The 18,435-nt window shown below is 34.7% G+C and overlaps 1 protein-coding gene across 2 annotated transcripts in view; it reads left to right on the forward strand.

Moving 5' to 3' along the window:
* The window catches only part of LOC138711043 (advillin-like), a 99,335-nt gene that overhangs the window by 41,446 nt on the left and 39,454 nt on the right, over positions 1-18,435 (forward strand). For both annotated transcript variants that reach the window (XM_069842340.1, XM_069842341.1), the window contains exons 2-3: positions 5,497-5,595; positions 11,168-11,281. In XM_069842340.1, coding sequence (XP_069698441.1) covers positions 5,497-5,595; positions 11,168-11,281 — 213 coding nt within the window. The remainder of the gene's footprint in view (positions 1-5,496; positions 5,596-11,167; positions 11,282-18,435) is intronic.

Raw genomic sequence — 18,435 nt, forward strand, 5'->3', positions numbered from 1 at the left:
TCTTTCATTGAAATAATTATCTCTCTTCTCCTCAACTGGATCCTGTAAGAATTTCAATTTTGCCTGTTTCCTTCTTTCTACTACCATGCAACAATCTTCATCAAACCACGGTTTCTTTTTCTTAGTTTCATAATAACCTATGCTCTGCTCAGCTGCAATTTTGATACTATCTCTGATATTTTCCCACACGCTATTAACATCTAATTCTTTCTCAACTTCGTCGGAACTTTCTAAAGTGGCAAACCTATTCGAAATTTCGACCTGATAATTTTGCTTAGCTTCCTCGTCCTTTAATTTCAAAATATTGAATTTAGTAATATTAACTTGTTGCTCTACTCGCTTGGCTACTGATAATCTTTCTCTTAATTCTCCAATCACCAAATAATGGTCAGAATTACAGTCTGCACCCCTGAAAGTTCGAATATCTACTATACTAGTATGTCTCCGTTTATCTATCAAGATGTGATCAATTTGGTTGTGTGTCAATCCATCTGGAGAAGTCCAAGTATATTTATGTATATCCTTATGGGGGAATGTTGTACTTTTGACAATTAAATTTTTCGATGTGGCAAAGTTGACTAATCTAACTCCATTGTCACTACTAATTGCGTGTAGGCTCTCTTTTCCAATAGTTGGTCTAAAAATCTCCTCCCGTCCTACTTTAGCGTTGAAATCCCCCAATAAAATTATTATTATTATTATTATTATTATTATTATTATTAACAGTTGGGGTCACGTAAAGTTCCTTAAGGGGTTAGGTACAGCTTACAGCAGTAAAATGTTTGAAAATATTCAACATTTTATTCCTCCATTACTGTATCTTGTACAATAATGAAAATTAGTATGTGTAAAACATTGTCCTTCTGCTATATGAAAAAAATATTTTTACGATTTAAAAAATTATTTACATTTTTTTTTTTTAAATTCAAAATGGTGGTAGTCCACTGTGCAGTGATGAAGCGTTTCCTCATAACTCATAAACTTGTTAACTTTTTCATGTTCTCTCTCTTTTATTTTATTGCTGAAACTCATGTTTACAATATCATGCTCTTTCAACTATATTCCTTAGTAAATAATATATATATTTTTTATTTTGTTTAGAAGAAAATACTGATATTTGACTATTTTTTAAAATGAATTTCTCTTTTATCATACAATCCATCAAAGGTAGAGAAGTGATCTTGCATCATATTGTAGATATTACATGCATAAATACAAAAAAATTCATCACAGAATGTTGGATAGTTTTTTAGTTATGTGGGAAACGCTTCATCACTGCATAGTGAACTGAATAAAAAAAAATGTAAATAATTTTTCTTAAATCATAAAATTATTCTTTTCATAAAGAAGGACAGTGTTTTACGTATATTAATTTTCATTATTGTATAAGATACAGTAATGGAGGACAAAAATGTTGAATATTTCCAAAATTTTACTGCTGTAAGCTGTACCTAACCCCTTAAAACTCTATGTTCCTTATAAAGATTGTGACGATTCCATCTACTTCCCCTTTAATAATAATCTTCCCGTCTGGCAAGAAATCACGCACTATATTTTTGCACCAGACCAGCACTTACAAGCAATTCATAATGGCCTTATGTAATTATATTATCAGTCCTTATCACTATGACCGACCGCGCTTATCTGAAAGTAGTGTATTACATCAGGTTCCTACGCCGGAGACCTGCATTCAAAGCCCGGAATGTCCAAGTGCAATTCGTGATATATGAAGAGAGAAAGAGTAGTGGCCGATTAGCGTGTGTTTTCCGCTAGTAACAATAGGCAAGTTCATTGGGATATGTCGTGTAGTTTAGAAATTATAGGCGCGATAAAACTGACCTGAAAATGTGGTGGTCGACTTTCCGGAATGGCAACCTAGCACTGGAATGAACTTATAGGCGTATTCATGTTAAAAACTGGATTACTATTTTCTGAGTTGTTTGTGGTTCTTTCCATTCATTTCCATAACCTGTAATGAATGACTACTTCAAGAAAAAGATTATGAATTTGGAAATATGTACTTTGAAGAAACTAGCCCCGCTAAGGCTGAATGCAAACTTCTAAGCCATGCCAGTTAATAAGTGGCCAACATAACTAGCCTAAGATCGCGTGTTCTATTCAGTAACAAGTCCGAGTTTAACGTCTTTCTTAAGTCAAATTCCAGAAAATCAATATATTTACCTAATCACAACTATAACAGTGAATTAAGGCAATTGCAAGTAACTTTATGTAACTAGTAAATTACTGACAAAAACACACGAGATGAATAATGAGACGGATGATAAATGAACACGGCTGCACCTAACCTCAAAAAGACGAATGAATCCTCGCAATTAAAACCATTATGAAATTTCTCCCAAGCTTGCACAACAATTACCTGAAAACAAAAGAAAAATATTGTGCCAACTTAGCGAAATATAAACCACTTTTACAGGTATATCTTATTAGCTCACCTCACCCTTATTATAGAGCAAATGAACAGCAATAATAATAATAATAATAATAATAATAATAATAATAATAATAATTATTATTATTATTATTATTATTATTATTATTATTATTATATTACCGGTTCTTCTGTATGGTTGTGAAACTTGGACTCTCACTCTGAGAGAGGAACATAGTTTAAGCGTGTTTGAGAATAAGGTGCTTAGGAAAATATTTGGGGCTAAGCGGGATGAAGTTACAGGAGAATGGAGAAAGTTACACAACGCAGAACTGCACGCATTGTATTCTTCACCTGACATAATTAGGAACATTAAATCCAGACGTTTGAGATGGGCAGGGCATGTAGCACGTATGGGCGAATCTAGAAATGCATATAGAGTGATAGTTGGGAGACCGGAGGGGAAAAGACCTTTAGGGAGACCGAGACGTAGATAGGAGGATAATATTAAAATGGATTTGAGGGAGGTGGGATATGATGATAGAGACTGGATTAATCTTGCACAGGATAGGGACCGCTGGCGGGCTTATGTGAGGGCGGCAATGAACCTTCGGGTTCCTTAAAAGCCATTTGTAAGTAAGTAAATAATAATAATAATAATAATAATAATAATAATAATAATGCAGTTAATTGAAACCTGTAAAAGCTGAAGATGGTCCATGTAATGGTAATATGCGTTACAAGAGCAGTATGTTGAAGTTTTCATGTTCGAGGAAAAGTTTGAAAAAGCGAAACGTAGTTGAGCTTTTTTAATTTCCGAGAATTGAAAGAAAACATACCGCTCGTGTATCGTACATTATTTTGTGCGAAGATCGTTTATTACATACCTGAAAAAGGAATTTCTAATTAGTTGCAATGAAATCTCCATCTTGGTTTCTGTTCAATGACGGCAAATTTGCAAAACAAAAATATCTATCTTCAACATTGTTGCTTTAAAATGTTTTCTGTGTTTACTATACTCCAGCAGGCGGTGATATACGTCTGTCTTTTTTTCCCCCAGTCTATGATGAGTCTGGAATCTTGTTGATTTTTTCACGGCTTCCTTAATGTTACTTGCATCTCGAATGCAGTAACTTTAGGGGAGTTGTAGAGTTTACTTAATTTTTGCAAATATTTAAAAACGATAATTAAGAGTGCAATTTAGGTGAAATTGCAGTGGTAAGTTTCCAATTTATAATTATTACTATATTGAACGTCTCTAAAAATAATATGTTAAAAGCCTAAAGCAGTAAAATCAATATGTCACTTAAGCGGTAAGAAGAGGGAAATTGTTATGTGTGTTACGTTGGGAATACTGAATGTGGAATTTTAGACTTTCCGCGGATTGGTTTTGTGCGGAAACCAAGCAAATACGCACGATCTCGCACAAAATAATATAGGCCTATGTATGGCACATAAGCAGGCTGATGAGTTTCATTTGACTGCAGAAGAAGCATTTTACACCTTTCTTTTAGAGAAAAAATAATGCGTTACAATCCTACGAAGGTTTTTTAACAATCTTTTTGAAACACCCTGTATAGGCCTACTGTACATAGTAAATACAGATAACTAGATAAGTAAGAACAAGAGCAATAATAAGCGTTATCACTTCTCGGAATTCTGAATCTAGTAGTAATCAATATTGAGTATCCATGATTATGATGTAACATTACTGCGGCGAAAATAAAGAAACAAAAGCAGAAAGGAACGGGGCGGAAAGATCCTGCATTGATGATGATGGGGACGAAACAATACACTTGTAATACTTTATTTAAAGTGTTTTGTAGAGAAGAACTGTTTTCAGAACATGGGAGGAGTGCTAGTAGGCGGAAGAAGAATAATGTTTATAAGATTTGCTGATGAGATGGCGTTGTTAGCAGAAGAGGAGATGATACTAAGGGATATGCTACTGGAGCTAAATGACAGCTGTGAGCAGTATGGGATGAAGATAAATGCAAACAAGACGAAGACCATGGTCATAGGAAGAAAAATAAAGAAAGTAAACTTGCGAATTCTAAATGAGGCAGTACAGCAAGTGGACAGCTTCAAATACTTGGGGTGTACTATAAGCAGTAACATGAGCTGCTGCCAGGAAGTCAAAAGGAGGATAGCAATGACAAAGAAAGCTTTTAATAGAAAAAGGAACATTTTCTGCGTACCTCTGGAGAAAGAACTAAGGAAAAGACTAGTGAAGTGTTTTGTGTGGAGTGTGACATTGTATGGGACAGGAACATGAACATTACGACGAAGTGAAGAGAAGCGACTAGAAGCATTTGAAATGTGAGTATGGAGAAATTAGAGTTCATTGGCGATGGAATTCACGTTCAGTCGAAATATAAACAAATATCAGACTATTATCAATCTTAAAAACATGGTATTTTACAAATTAAAAATAAAATTATAAGAAATATTTCTATTTCACTAGACATTTTGTTCAACAGACCGATATGAGGAGCAAACTTTCAAAATCTTACATGTCCATTTTCAGAAAATGCTACAAATATGTGTCTCTGTAATAAACGAAGATTTTAATGTGGTGAAAGTTTATATGAATCTATGGAAGAAAAAATAATAATTTTTAATATTTCACCACAGAAAATATTTTGTGCAGAGATGTAAGTTTTTGAGATCTGAAATGTATTTTCTGAAAATGGACATGTCAAGATAATTTTGACAGTTTATATCGTTTACATCCTGTATAAGACAACCCTGTCCCTAATTGAAAGGCTTTTAGGCAAAATTAGCGGTCAGCTGTTCTGTTTCTCAATCCACCAAGTAGTCTACTTAGCGGAAAGCTCTCCGTTGATAATGAAGGAGGCCATCTTATGAGACCGCAGAGGCCTCTGTTGGACAAAGCAAGAAATAAACAGAAAATGTGAGTGCGGGCATAATAACGAATAGGTTGCAGTGCATCCGGGGTCGAATAGATTGGTTCTTCAAAATAAAATATAAGTAGTAGGAGAAATTCTGGTGTTTGTCTCCCAAATGTTACACGATGTAGCCGATATTGAAGCCTATTAGTTGGATTGTGATGATAATGGTGATGATGGTAATTTGTTCTGTTGCAGATACTGAGGAGAACAGAGAGCCCAATGAGTAACGTGGTGGATCCTGCCTTCAAGGCTATTCCAAAGAACAGCACGTGCTTCCTGGTATGGAGGATAGAGGTAAGATGGCCATACTTGTCTACAGGTAAAATGTAAATGCAGCAAAACCTTCAAGGTATAAAATTGGTTTAAATTAGCGCTGAGTTTGTTCCTCGTACTCCGCTTCCACACCTTCAGCCGTCTCCACTGTAATACCAACATAACTTTGGTGACATTACTAATGTTTCATGCTACGCCTTGCGTAACGAATCTGTGACAAGTTAGGATAGGTTAGTTTAGGCTTTTGTTATGCCTTGCATATACGAATCTGTAACAGGTTAGGTTAGTTTAGACTTTATTACACCGTGCATCCCTGAACACCTATATGTCCAGTGGCGTACGCAGAATTTTGTCAAAGGGGGAGGGAAGTCATTATTAAAATTGTTTACAATATGCATTATCGGTATTTAATGTTGTATTATTATTATTATTATTATTATTATTATTATTATTATTATTATTATTATTATTATTAGAACTGTCAAATGCACAAAACGTTAAACGAACGTTTCACAATAAATTCAGAACTCAAACTAACGAACAGGTGAATACCGCTTTTAAAATGAGTTTAAAATCGACAATGCACAATATTTAGCATTTGCACTGCAGAACTGTCAAAACAACCTTTTTAATACGTTTCACAACAAGTTAAATTTCATATTGTGTCACCTTCATTTTAGGCGGTAGGTCTCTCTATAATAAAGATAGCAATGTTATAATTCAAACGTGCCGCAGCAACAAGCACAAGGATTGTATTGAAAGAAATTTTATTACTCTGACAGTGAAAAATTAGAGGAGGAAAAACGAATATGGATAAAAAAATATTCAAATCTAAATATGTATGTTTTTTTAAGTTCAAGGGGGGGGGGAAGTCCAAATCCGGTAAACCTCTCTTGCGTACGCTCCTGTATATAACAGATTGGCAATCCCTATGTTAAAAACGAAAACATGTGGAAGAGAACAACCACCAAAATCGCCGCTGTCGATTGGTAACGACCGCTAGATGGGAGTACAGTAAAATGTTGCTCCATGCAATTCAAATGATAGTTATAACATGACTTCTTCTGCAATCGCTAGATGGCAGCACAGTGAAATTGACAAAGTTGTTGCCTTCAAAGTCGATAAGGCTGATCAGTCTGTTAATATGCGATCTGGGCTTGACGCTGAACAAAGGCTGGTGATTTTTTTGTTTTCTTATGTTGTCGCCAATAAGGTAGTGTAATGGCGGATTTTCCCTTCCGAAATTATCGGAACAAACTCAGCGTTAGTTTCTCCCAAAATTGTTTTCCGGGGACAAAAATGGACACGTTTATTCTCCGGGAACAATATTATTGAAAACGAGGAACTGTCCCAGGAAATAGGAACGTCTGGTCACCCTAACAAAGGAGGTAAATGTCGTAGTAAATGTAGAATGCTTAATACTGTTAATGGAATGTAATTATGCTCTTGTAATCCATTACGAGCAGCACCAAGAGAGCTGATGTGTAACTTAACCTAATTATCCTTCACAAGATAAACTATTTGATTGTTTCAGCTTTATCTATATAGCGTTATCACGCCTTCATTCTTCAATGATTAATGGAAAGTTTACCTGTGTTTGACACGCTTGTGTAATTCGGCGCATAAGTATCTGCAACTTGAGCAACTCTGGATATTCGATATGATTGTTCATGCACATTTTGCACCGCAGGATAAGTGAAATCTTTCTGCAGCTGGCTGACACAATGAGATAAGATTATCCCTAGAACTCACATTGCTAATCATTGCTAGCATTCCATATTAATCCCAATATCGATACATTATCATGGAGATTAGTGTAAAACGTGCAGCTAAAAACAACATGATACAGAGAATGTAGGCGTCAAGAACGAACCCCGGCGTCACGTTCTTAAAATACTCACAGAAAGGCTGCCATATTACCCTTTATTGTTGTAACATCCGTAAAGCCGAGCGAGTTGGCTCAGACATCGCCTTCTTGGTTTCCCTGTCACAAAGACAAATGCCAGATTGGAAATTTACGTAACATAATTCATCACCGCCTCAATCACCAATATCTTAGGGCCGTATTCATAGATATTTTTAGCGCGGGTTTTCGGTGGATTATCAGCGTTTTTCGTATTCATAAACCAGTGTTAGCGATAGGATATGATTTGAATTCTGTACTAGTAACCAGTGGATAGCCGTGGCTAGCTTAGTACGCTCTTAGTGCTGTGAAATGTCTATGAATACCACCCATAAACATTAATCAAAATCTAAAATCAAGCCATCTACAACAAGCAATAGAAAACAGAAATTCAACAATAGTAACAACGGCCTACTGGTAAACCCACAGATTGTAACACATGAAAAACTTATCAGATTACCAGGAAACAATTGGCATTCATACAGTCCTCTCTGTAGATTGAAAACTCAAAAAGTTTCATATCCATGGTTCAAGAATTAAAGCAGAAAATCAATATCCCGAATTTAAAAGATAACTTACAAATTAAATCAAACCCTTTAACTCTATTAAATACAGAATATAATCTAAATTTAACAGAAGAAATACTGAAATCAGAAGTAAGCACTGAAAAAATGAAACAATTGTCTTTAGAGACAATTAATATTAGGTACCCTCCACAAAACTGGCTTCATTTATACACCGACGGATCCTTGATCTCCAGAGAACAAGGTGCCGGTGCAGGTGTTACGTGCTGTCTCTTCTCACTTTATAGATCTCTTGGGTATGGAACAACAAGTTTTGATGGAGAAATCGTTGCAATAAGTAAAAGTCTCAGGAATCTTCTATTTCACATCAATAAATTTAAGAATGCAGTTATATTGTCAGACTCCAAAGCAGCTATTCTATCAATAGTCTCTAAACACACACCTTCATCTCAAACAGCAGAAATAACTAAAATGCTCTCTCAATTAATATCACTCAATAAAAGAACTGTATTCCAATGGACACCATCCCATTGTGGAATCCTGGGAAACGAGAATGCGGATGCTTCAGCAAAGAAGGGCAGCACTGCTACTTACAGACCTGTTAATAAATCTACGTATTACTCTGTGAAAAGATTTATTAAATCTACATACTTAGACTTCAACAAACAAAATTTGATAACACAATCTCAAGGGAAAAATGGAACTCTCTGCATCAAAATCCACAGTTAATTCCCGATTTACCACGAAAATCGTCTGTAGCTGCATTTAGATTGGCAACAGGCCATGATTGTTTGGCCAAACACCTGCATAGAATTGGAATATAACAGTCCCCTAACTGCCCATTGTGCAACTCAAACCAAGAAATTGATTCGGAACACCTCAAAATCTGTGCTTCAGTGGCTGACCATGATAATATCTTTGAAAAATATTGGAGTGCAAGAGGTCAAATGACTTTATTGTCAAACGCCTGGCATTAGAAAACAACAGATTCTAACACGCGATATGACCAAAGATGTTAAATCGTGTATGAATAAACTTGACAAAGAAACATCTGTGGCATGAGTTCAGCTGTACATGTTTTGTACTCATTGGATTTTGAATTACGTAATATACAGTAGGGTAGGTAATTTACAAAAAATGTCGAAATGGGAACAAATCTCCTTTGTCCGGCAGAATTTGCATTAACTATTGATACGTACACAGAGGGTTATTAAAAATATGCATGGGATTTCCATTCATCCTAACGATATTGACATTCAAGGCAGTGGTCAATATTTCCTATTGTCGCTGTCTGGATATTGAAATTAATTTCCAAAGGTTATGAGTAAAATAAATAATTTTTTATTAACGTTTAGGCCGTATTAGATTATAAAAACACCGGAAGCCTGCCAGAGTGATTTTTCTTACCTAATAAATAATAGCACATACTTTTTGTTATTATTACTTACATGACAAAAAAAATCATTAAAATTTGTCCTCGGATTTATTGTAGGGCCTACTATGGTTTCCTCTACGTATATTCTAAAGACGATATTCTTTAATTAAGAGATACCGACAATTGAGAAGATTATTCCTGATATAATTTTGAGTGGAAAAGCACATGTGAACATGTGTTTCATCCTAATGGTCTCGTTTTGAGAAGAGATTATGCATCAAGGTTGATACAGTTCCCGTACACGCAGTCCACCAAACGTAACCAGACCAGACATGGGCGTGCTTTGCGATGAGTTGACTGGCTCGCGTATTACGTGTCATTCACATATGTGTAGTGCGTTGAAGTGAAAAATCAGACTTCATAAAAACGACTGCAAAGTCATTTAGCACAAGGAAAATGAACTCCTCTTCCAGATACAGACATGCCGTTCATATGTCCTGTGAAATAAACCGCCTTGTTTTCCGCCACAGTTCGGAATGCTCAAGTCAATTCAAGTTCCAGAAAGCTGATTCGGCCATTTTTTCACCAGTCTGCCAGGGTTTCTTTTGCCCCTCGAAATTCTATTACTTGCAAGACTAAAAGGTCTCGGAAAAGTAGCTGAATTAAAATAATTAAAGACAAAAATAACTATTTCGGAATTACATAAATAATTAAGTAGGCCTACAAATTCAAGGAAAGAAGTTTAAACCTCTAGATAATTGATTAAATGGCGATCTTACTCGTGTTAATTGTGTAAGCATATGCGGCTTACAGCTGTTTCGGTGTTTCTTCACACCATCCTCAGAGCCTACTAGATCTCGGCGTCATCTCGAACTTCGCTGTCTGTTGTGTAGGTGCGTTCGATTGTTGAAAAGTGTTGAAATGTGGTTTCAAATAGTGTGTGTGTGTTCTGAAATTGATCTGTGTGTTGAGAATTTGATCAGGGTGTGTTTTGGTGTGTCTGCATATTTCATATTGTTCTAGTGTGTTGAGTTTTTGGTTTTTGGGTTATATGTGTAAGATTTCCATGTCTGCATTTATGTTATTGTATACATATGCCGAACACATAACTAATGCTAACCACACATACAATAACATAAATACAGACATGGAAATCCTACACATACAACCCAAAACTCAACACACTAGATCAATATGAAATATACAGACACACTAAAACACACCCTGATCAAATTCTCAACACACAGATCAATTTCAGAACACACACACTATTTGACACCATATTTCAACAATCGAACGCACCCACACAACAGGCAGCGAAGTTCGAGATGACGCCGAGATCTAGTAAGCTCTGAGGATGGTGTGAAGAAGCACCGAAACAGCTGTAAGCCGCATATGCTTACACAATTAACACGAGTAAGATCGCCATTTAATCAATTATTTATATTCAAGTGTTAAAAGTAGTGTACGAAAGATTCAACATGGATTTAAACCTCTGTATACCTACATACTTCTGATTTTATCAAGCAGTTAATATTTTTTTTGTCATTAGCCTACGTACTTAGTTAGGCCCCATTTCTTTTCTTAAGATTAAAATTATTAGAGTCAATAGAGACTTTAATTATTGAAAATGGAGCTCAAATCCTTTGAACTTCCTTCTGTTCAAAATGAATAAGCCTTGTAACTGTCAGAATAACTCTCTGAATCATTCTAGAGAGAGCTAAGTACGTTATAAGAGATGAGTTCTAAGATAGTCCAAGAAATAACAAAGACACTGCTTGTGTGTTACAGAATATGCAGGTTACGCCTGTCCCCAAGGACCAGTATGGCAGCTTCTTTGAGGGCGACTCCTACATTGTTTACGCCGCATCTGAGTTCGGGAAACCTGTAGGGTCAGATTCCAAGGTAAGTTACAAAACCACCTCACACACATTTGGTGAATTTGTGCTATGGGGTAACTAAATATCCTGTGTAAGTGTTAAAGGAAGAGATATGTGGGAAATTGGTAGTTTCTGGTAAAAAATCACAATTTTTTGTTTTTTTTTTTTTTTTTGTAAAATTGGAACCATGGTACCAACTTTACACTTTGACGAAGTTTTAGAACCCGGCGATGGTTGTGTCATTAATTACGCCATCTTTAAAAAAAAGCTGCGTTCAGTACGGTTAAAATGCATGCGAACCTTTACTCTCAAGTTTCCTGTAGCTTACTTTTTTTTTGCCAATTTTCCTGCATTTACATCGCTAATGATTTCACAAATTTTATGTTCTGAAATTGACCATTTAGTGCATGCTTTTTTAAAGTGTACTTAACAAAGTTACGTTAGCATTAAAAAAATGAAATATTTTTTTAAAAACAAAATATAATAAATATAAGCTTATATATTAATGTGCATGCACTACGTAAGTTTTATAAATATGAATGTGAATAGATTTATTTTTTCCCCTGTTTTACAGGATAACACTAAAAAATGTGAGAACAGTCACTTTCTAAAGAAATCAAAGGTACTGTAAAAATTTTTCAGACATGATACTTAAAATTTCGGGAAGATAAATAATTTTGAAAATTAGAAAATATGACAATAATAATAATAATAATAATAATAATAATAATAATAATAATAATAATAATAATAATAATAATAATAATAATAAATCTGTAGCCAAACATTTTCTGGTAATTTTCGATTTTCCAAAAATAATTGGTGTTAACATGTATAATTAACCATCCTGAAACTGAAAATCGCTTTTTTGAAATTTTTGTTTGTATGTCTGTCTGTTTGTTTGTTACCTTTTCACGCGATAATGGCTGAACCGATTTATATGAAAATTGGAATATAAATTAAGTTCGTTGTAACTTAGATTTTAGGCTATATGGCATTCAAAATACTTTATTTAAAAGGGGGGTTATAAGGGGGCCTGAATTAAATAAATCGATATATCTCGCTTATTATTGATTTTAATGAAAAATGTTACATAACAAAAGTTTCTTTAAAATAATTTCCGATAAGTTTTATCCCATACAAAATTTTGATAGGACTGATATTTAATGAGATAAATGAGTTTTAAAATTAAAATAACAACGCCATCTAAGGCGTTGTACTGAAATAAAAACAAATTACTTCGTCTATAAGGGGCCTTGGACAACAACAATCGAAAGCTATTAAACATAGCCTACAGAGAATGTTTCTGTGTTTGTATGAAGTAATATCGAAAGCTATTTAATTGTTTAATTATTATTTCACCATTGGAAAGAGTAGTTTCTCTAGATGGACATAATTCTACAATGTTATTACAGTAACTTCTGAAACATATAGCAAGCAATATAAAATATATACATTAAAACTAAATGATATGTCAATCTTCATTAAACTATGGCTGCATGTAATAACAATTAAGAAACATGTTAAATGGATTGTCATTGCACCAATGAGTGGTCTCTGGACCAAAATGATCGCATTTTAATTATTTAAATACAATTTAAATTACGTAACATATTAAACAATTTATCCTTCTATCAAACACGAATGTCCCTGGATCAAACGTCCTATTTTAATTACTTAATTACTTTGTATTTATTTCTAACAGGTGCAGCGGAGCGCACGGGTACGGCTAGTAGTAGTAGTAGTAGTAGTAATAATAATAATAATAATAATAATAATAATAATAATAATAATAATAATAATAATAATAATCCGACCAGAATGTTATTAACCGTGGCAGAAATCGGAACACATCTGTGTACACATTCGCACGTCCCCTCAATAACCCGTGACTTGCTACCGATGAAAGATGACGTAATGTATACGAACAGCAACGCCTCAAAGTCACGCGTAACAATATTCTGGTCGGGTTATACTACTGATTTTGTTTCTAATTTAAAAAAAAAATTGTTATTCTCTATGATGTAGTTTAAACTTCTCGCTTTATTTATAAGACGTTCTATTCAGTAACAAATCCGAGCTTAACGTCTTTCTTAAGTCAAATTCCAGAAAATCAATATCTTTACCTAATCACAATTACAACAGTGAATTAAGGCAATTGCAAATCACTTTATGTAACTAGTAAATTACTGACAAAAACACACGAGATGAATAATGAGACGGATGATAAATGAACACGACTGCACCTAACCTCAAAAAGACGAATGAATTCTCGTAATTAAAACCATTATGAAATTTCTCCCAAGCTTGCACAACAATTACCTGAAAACAAAAGAAAAATATTGTGCCAACTTAGCGAAATATAAAACACTTTTACAGGTATATCTTATTAGCTCACCTCACCCTTATTATAGAGCAAATGAACAGCAATAATAATAATAATAATAATAATAATAATAATAATAATAATAATAATACATAATTTATTATTTATTTATTGATATTTGTGCGCTGGTCAACAACCGTTGGCCAATTATAGTCCAGAACAATAGTACAATATATATTTATTTATTTAATAACAGTTCAGCACAAAACATATTACAATGTGACAAAATTATAATAAAAGTGCATAAAAATAATTATTACACATAAATATAATTACGATATGACATTAATGACAATGAATGGACGAAATAAAATGGATAATTTTAAAACAGATAATAAAGATTTTTTTTTGATAATTTATTGATCGATCAGCGCATTTAGCGCTACATATCACTTCTAAATAAGATATAAATACATAACGTGACATAGAATTGAGGGCAGCCTAGATTAGGCTCCTCAGTAAACAAAAAATTGTTAATAAATTATATACATAGGATGGTGTGATGATAAATTTTGATTATAATATGAGGTCCATTGGAAGTCGGCTCTTGATTCTGGTGGGAAATGTGGACTTTCTTCCTAGAGAGTAGTGGATGGCGCCTGGAACATTTTCTAGGTTGTCATAGAACTTCTTAGCTTGTGAATGAATAACTGTTTGATTGTGTCAATACCAGTTTCTCTGTGTAGTTGGCTGTTACGGACAAACCAAGGAGATTTGAGTGAAATTCGTAGGACTTCATTTTGAAATGACTGGATGTGTTTAATTTCACTTATTGCAGCTCCTCCCCAGACAGGACAGGCTTAAGCAGTAGAGGTCGTAATAGAGATGTGTAAAGTAGCATGCGATTTTGTAGCTTTAGAGATGATTTCTTGTTGAAAAGCGGATATATTTTAGTGATCCTTGAGTAGGCCAATTTAAGTTTGTTGTTGATTGATGTTTCCATGATAGACGCGATGTAAGTAGGCCTACATTCCAAGATATTTTACAGCTTCATCCTTTGGTTTCCATGGTAACATGTTGGTTGAAAGATGTATGGAGGACTATAATCAAGAATAACACAAAAACAATTACATTAATAATGCATGAATAATACAGGGTGTATCAAAAATACGTGTACAAACTTCAGGCATGGGTTCCTTACACCAAAAGAAGGAAAAAAGTTCATATGAACATATATCCCATAATCCTTTGTTTCCCCGTTATTCATTTATTACTAAAAGTTTGCGTTCAACGGCCTTCGAGGTCCAACCTCAAAACTTCATTTCTTTATGCACTCATTCATAGAAGGCTGTGACTCGTTGTATCAGAAATGGACTGCAGATGGCGAAGTGTTGCCATGGAGACTTGTTTACATGTATCATTTGTCATTAGTCTGTCTTCAACATTGCAATTGTGAACGTGGAGTGAGTTAACGTGTTTCGTTCAACCATGGCAGGACGATATTCATTTCGTGAGCAGGCTGACATCATTTTTATGTATGGTCGCGCGAATGGTAATGGACGCGAGGCTGTACGGCTGTATCAGATGGCGTTTCCAGACCGAAGACAACCGAATCATCAAACCTTTGTTGCTGTGTATTGTCGCGTTGCTGAGACAGGAACTGTTGCACCACAGACTGGTGATCGAGGAAGACCAAGAATTGTTCGTACGCCGAACCTCGAAGAAGACATTTTACACTGTGCCGACGACGATCCAGGTATCAGTACAAGACAATTGGCTGTGGCAACTGGTACATCACACAGTACAGCATGGAGGGTACTTCACGAGCAGCTCTTGTATCCGTATCATATGCAACGTGTGCAGGGCCTTTCGCCTGCCGATTATCCACCACGGGAGAACTTTTGCCGATGGTTTCTAGCACAAATAGCCAATCCATTGTTTGTCTCATCAGTTTTGTTTACAGATGAGGCAACGTTTGGGAGAGATGGAATTACCAATTTCCACAATGAACACGTATGGGCAGATCGTAATCCTCGTGCTGTATTTCAGGCTAGACATCAGCAACAATTTAGGATTAATGTGTGGGCTGGAATTGTAGGTGACTGTCTGGTAGGTCCATACGTTCTACCAGCACGTCTTACAGGTGCTATCTACAAGGACTTTATCCAAAACACTCTTCCAGAATTACTGCACGAAGCTGTGCCTCTGAACATAAGACAAAACATGTGGTTCATGCATGATGGGGCTCCAGCACATTTTAGTCGCCTTGTTCGAGATACACTGACTGGTGTCTACCATGACAGATGGATAGGCAGAGGAGGACCAGTTCAATGGCCAGCACGTTCTCCCGACCTCAATCCTTTGGATTTTTATCTTTGGGGGCACCTTAAACAATTGGTTTATGGAGCAGACATCCCGGATCAAGAAACTCTTCATCGACGTGTCATGGAAGCCTGCGAAACCATTCGACATCATCCCGGAGTATTTGAAAGGGTGCAACAGTCCATTATTCGACGAGTGCATGCACGTCTAGAAGCAAGAGGAGGACATTTCGAGCATTGGTTATGAGTTTTGTGTGTTGGCACATTATGAGTGTACCAATGTGTTGAACAGTTCCTAACGGGGAAACAAAGGATTATGGGACATATGCTCATATGAACTTTTTTCCTTCTTTTGGTGTAAGGAACCCATGCCTGAAGTTTGTACACGTATTTTTGATACACCCTGTATAAATGAATATTGAAACATTTAATAAAATCAATTCTAAAGAAGACAAATTAGAAATATTAATAACAAAATTACATATATTGTAACTAAATAAAGTAAATACTACACATTGAATGGATCCAAATTTAGTCCATCCAAATTGGCATATTTGATACATCTGCAGGCCGGAGAGAGAGATTTAGAGTTTCTACTGTTGAAAATTTTTTTGAAATCTTAATCCTTTGGTCGGAATTTGAATACTGATAATGCTTAAGGAGGACTGACAATCAATATCACCCTTAATGACCTTGAAAAAATAAATAATGAAGATCATGAGTCTGGAAAATAATAATAATAATAATAATAATAATAATAATAATAATAATCACAGTAGCAATGATAATAATAATAATAATACTTACTTACTTACTGGCTTTTAAGGAACCCGGAGGTTCATTGCCGCCCTCACATAAGCCCGCCATTGGTCCCTATCCTGAGCAAGATTAATCCAGTCTCTATCATCATATCCCACTTCCCTCAAATCCATTTTAATATTATCTTCCATCTACGTCTCGGCCTACCCAAAGGTCTCTTCCCCTCTGGCCTCCCAACTAACACTCTATATGCATTTCTGGATTCGCCCATACGTGCTACATGCCCTGCCCATCTCAAACGTCTGGGTTTAATGTTCCTAATTATGTCAGGTGAAGAATATAATGCGTGCAGCTCTGCGTTGTGTAACTTTCTCCATTCTCCTGTAACTTCATCCCTTTTAGCCCCAAATATTTTCCTAAGCACCTTATTCTCAAAAACCCTCAATCTCTGTTCCTCTCTCAAAGTGAGAGTCCAAGTTTCACAGCCATACAGAACAACCGGTAATATAATTGTTTTATAAATTCTAACTTTCAGATTTTTTGACAGCAGACTAGATGACAAAAGCTTCTCAACCGAATAATAACAGGCATTTCCTATATTTATTCTGCGTTTAATTTCCTCCCGAGCATCATTTATATTTGTTACTGTTGCTCCAAGATATTTGAATTTTTCCACCTCTTCGAAGTATAAATCTCCAACTTTTATAGTTCCATTTCGTACAATATTCTGATCACGAGACATAATCATATACTTAGTCTTTTCGGGATTTACTTCCAACCCTATCTCTTTACTTGCTTCAAGTAAAATTTCCGCGTTTTTCCCTAATCGTTAATAATAATAATAATAATAATAATAATAATAATAATAATAATAATAATAATAATAATAATAACTAGCCGTACCCGTGCGATCCGCTGCACCCGTTAAAAATAAATATAAAGTAATTACATAATTAAAATAGGACATTTGATCCGGGGAACATTCGTGTTTGATAGAAGGATAAATCGTTTAATATGTTACTTAATTTAAATTGCATCCAAATAATTAAAATGCGATCATTTTGGTCCACAGACACTCATTTGGTGCAATGACAATTCCTTTAACATGTTTCTTAATTTTTATTACATGCAACCATAGTTTAATGAAGATTGACATCATTTAGATTTAATGTTTATATTTTATTTTACTTGTTATAGGTTTCCATTGAATTATGGTAATAACTTAATTTTAACCCTTGTTTTCTACGTACTCAGTAAATGGCGCTTGGCCCACTATGGTTCTGAACCCTTCAAATAACTTAAATTATATTATATAATATTACATATTATATTATATTATATCAGAATTTACTGTAATAACATTATAGAGAAACTACACTTTCCAATGGTGAAATAATAAGTAATTATACAAATCGGTTAATTTAGCTTCCGATATTACTTCATACAAACACAGAAACATTCTCTGTAGGCTATCTTTCATAGCTTCGATTGTTGCTGTCCAAGGCCCCTTATAGACGAAGTCATTTGGTTTTTAATTCATTACACGGCCTTAGATGGCAGTTATTTTAATTTTAAAACTCATTTATCTCATTAAATATCAGTCCTATCAAAATTTTTCAAGAAATAAAACTTATCGCAAATTAACTTTAAAGAAACTTTTGTTATGTAACATTTTTCACAAAAATCAATAATAAGCGAGATATTTCGATTTATTTAATTCAGGCCCCCTTATAACACCCCTTTTAAATAACGTATTTTGAATGCCATATAGCC

The sequence above is a fragment of the Periplaneta americana genome, chromosome 12, assembly GCF_040183065.1.
Source record: "Periplaneta americana isolate PAMFEO1 chromosome 12, P.americana_PAMFEO1_priV1, whole genome shotgun sequence".
Lineage (NCBI taxonomy): Eukaryota > Metazoa > Arthropoda > Insecta > Blattodea > Blattidae > Periplaneta > Periplaneta americana.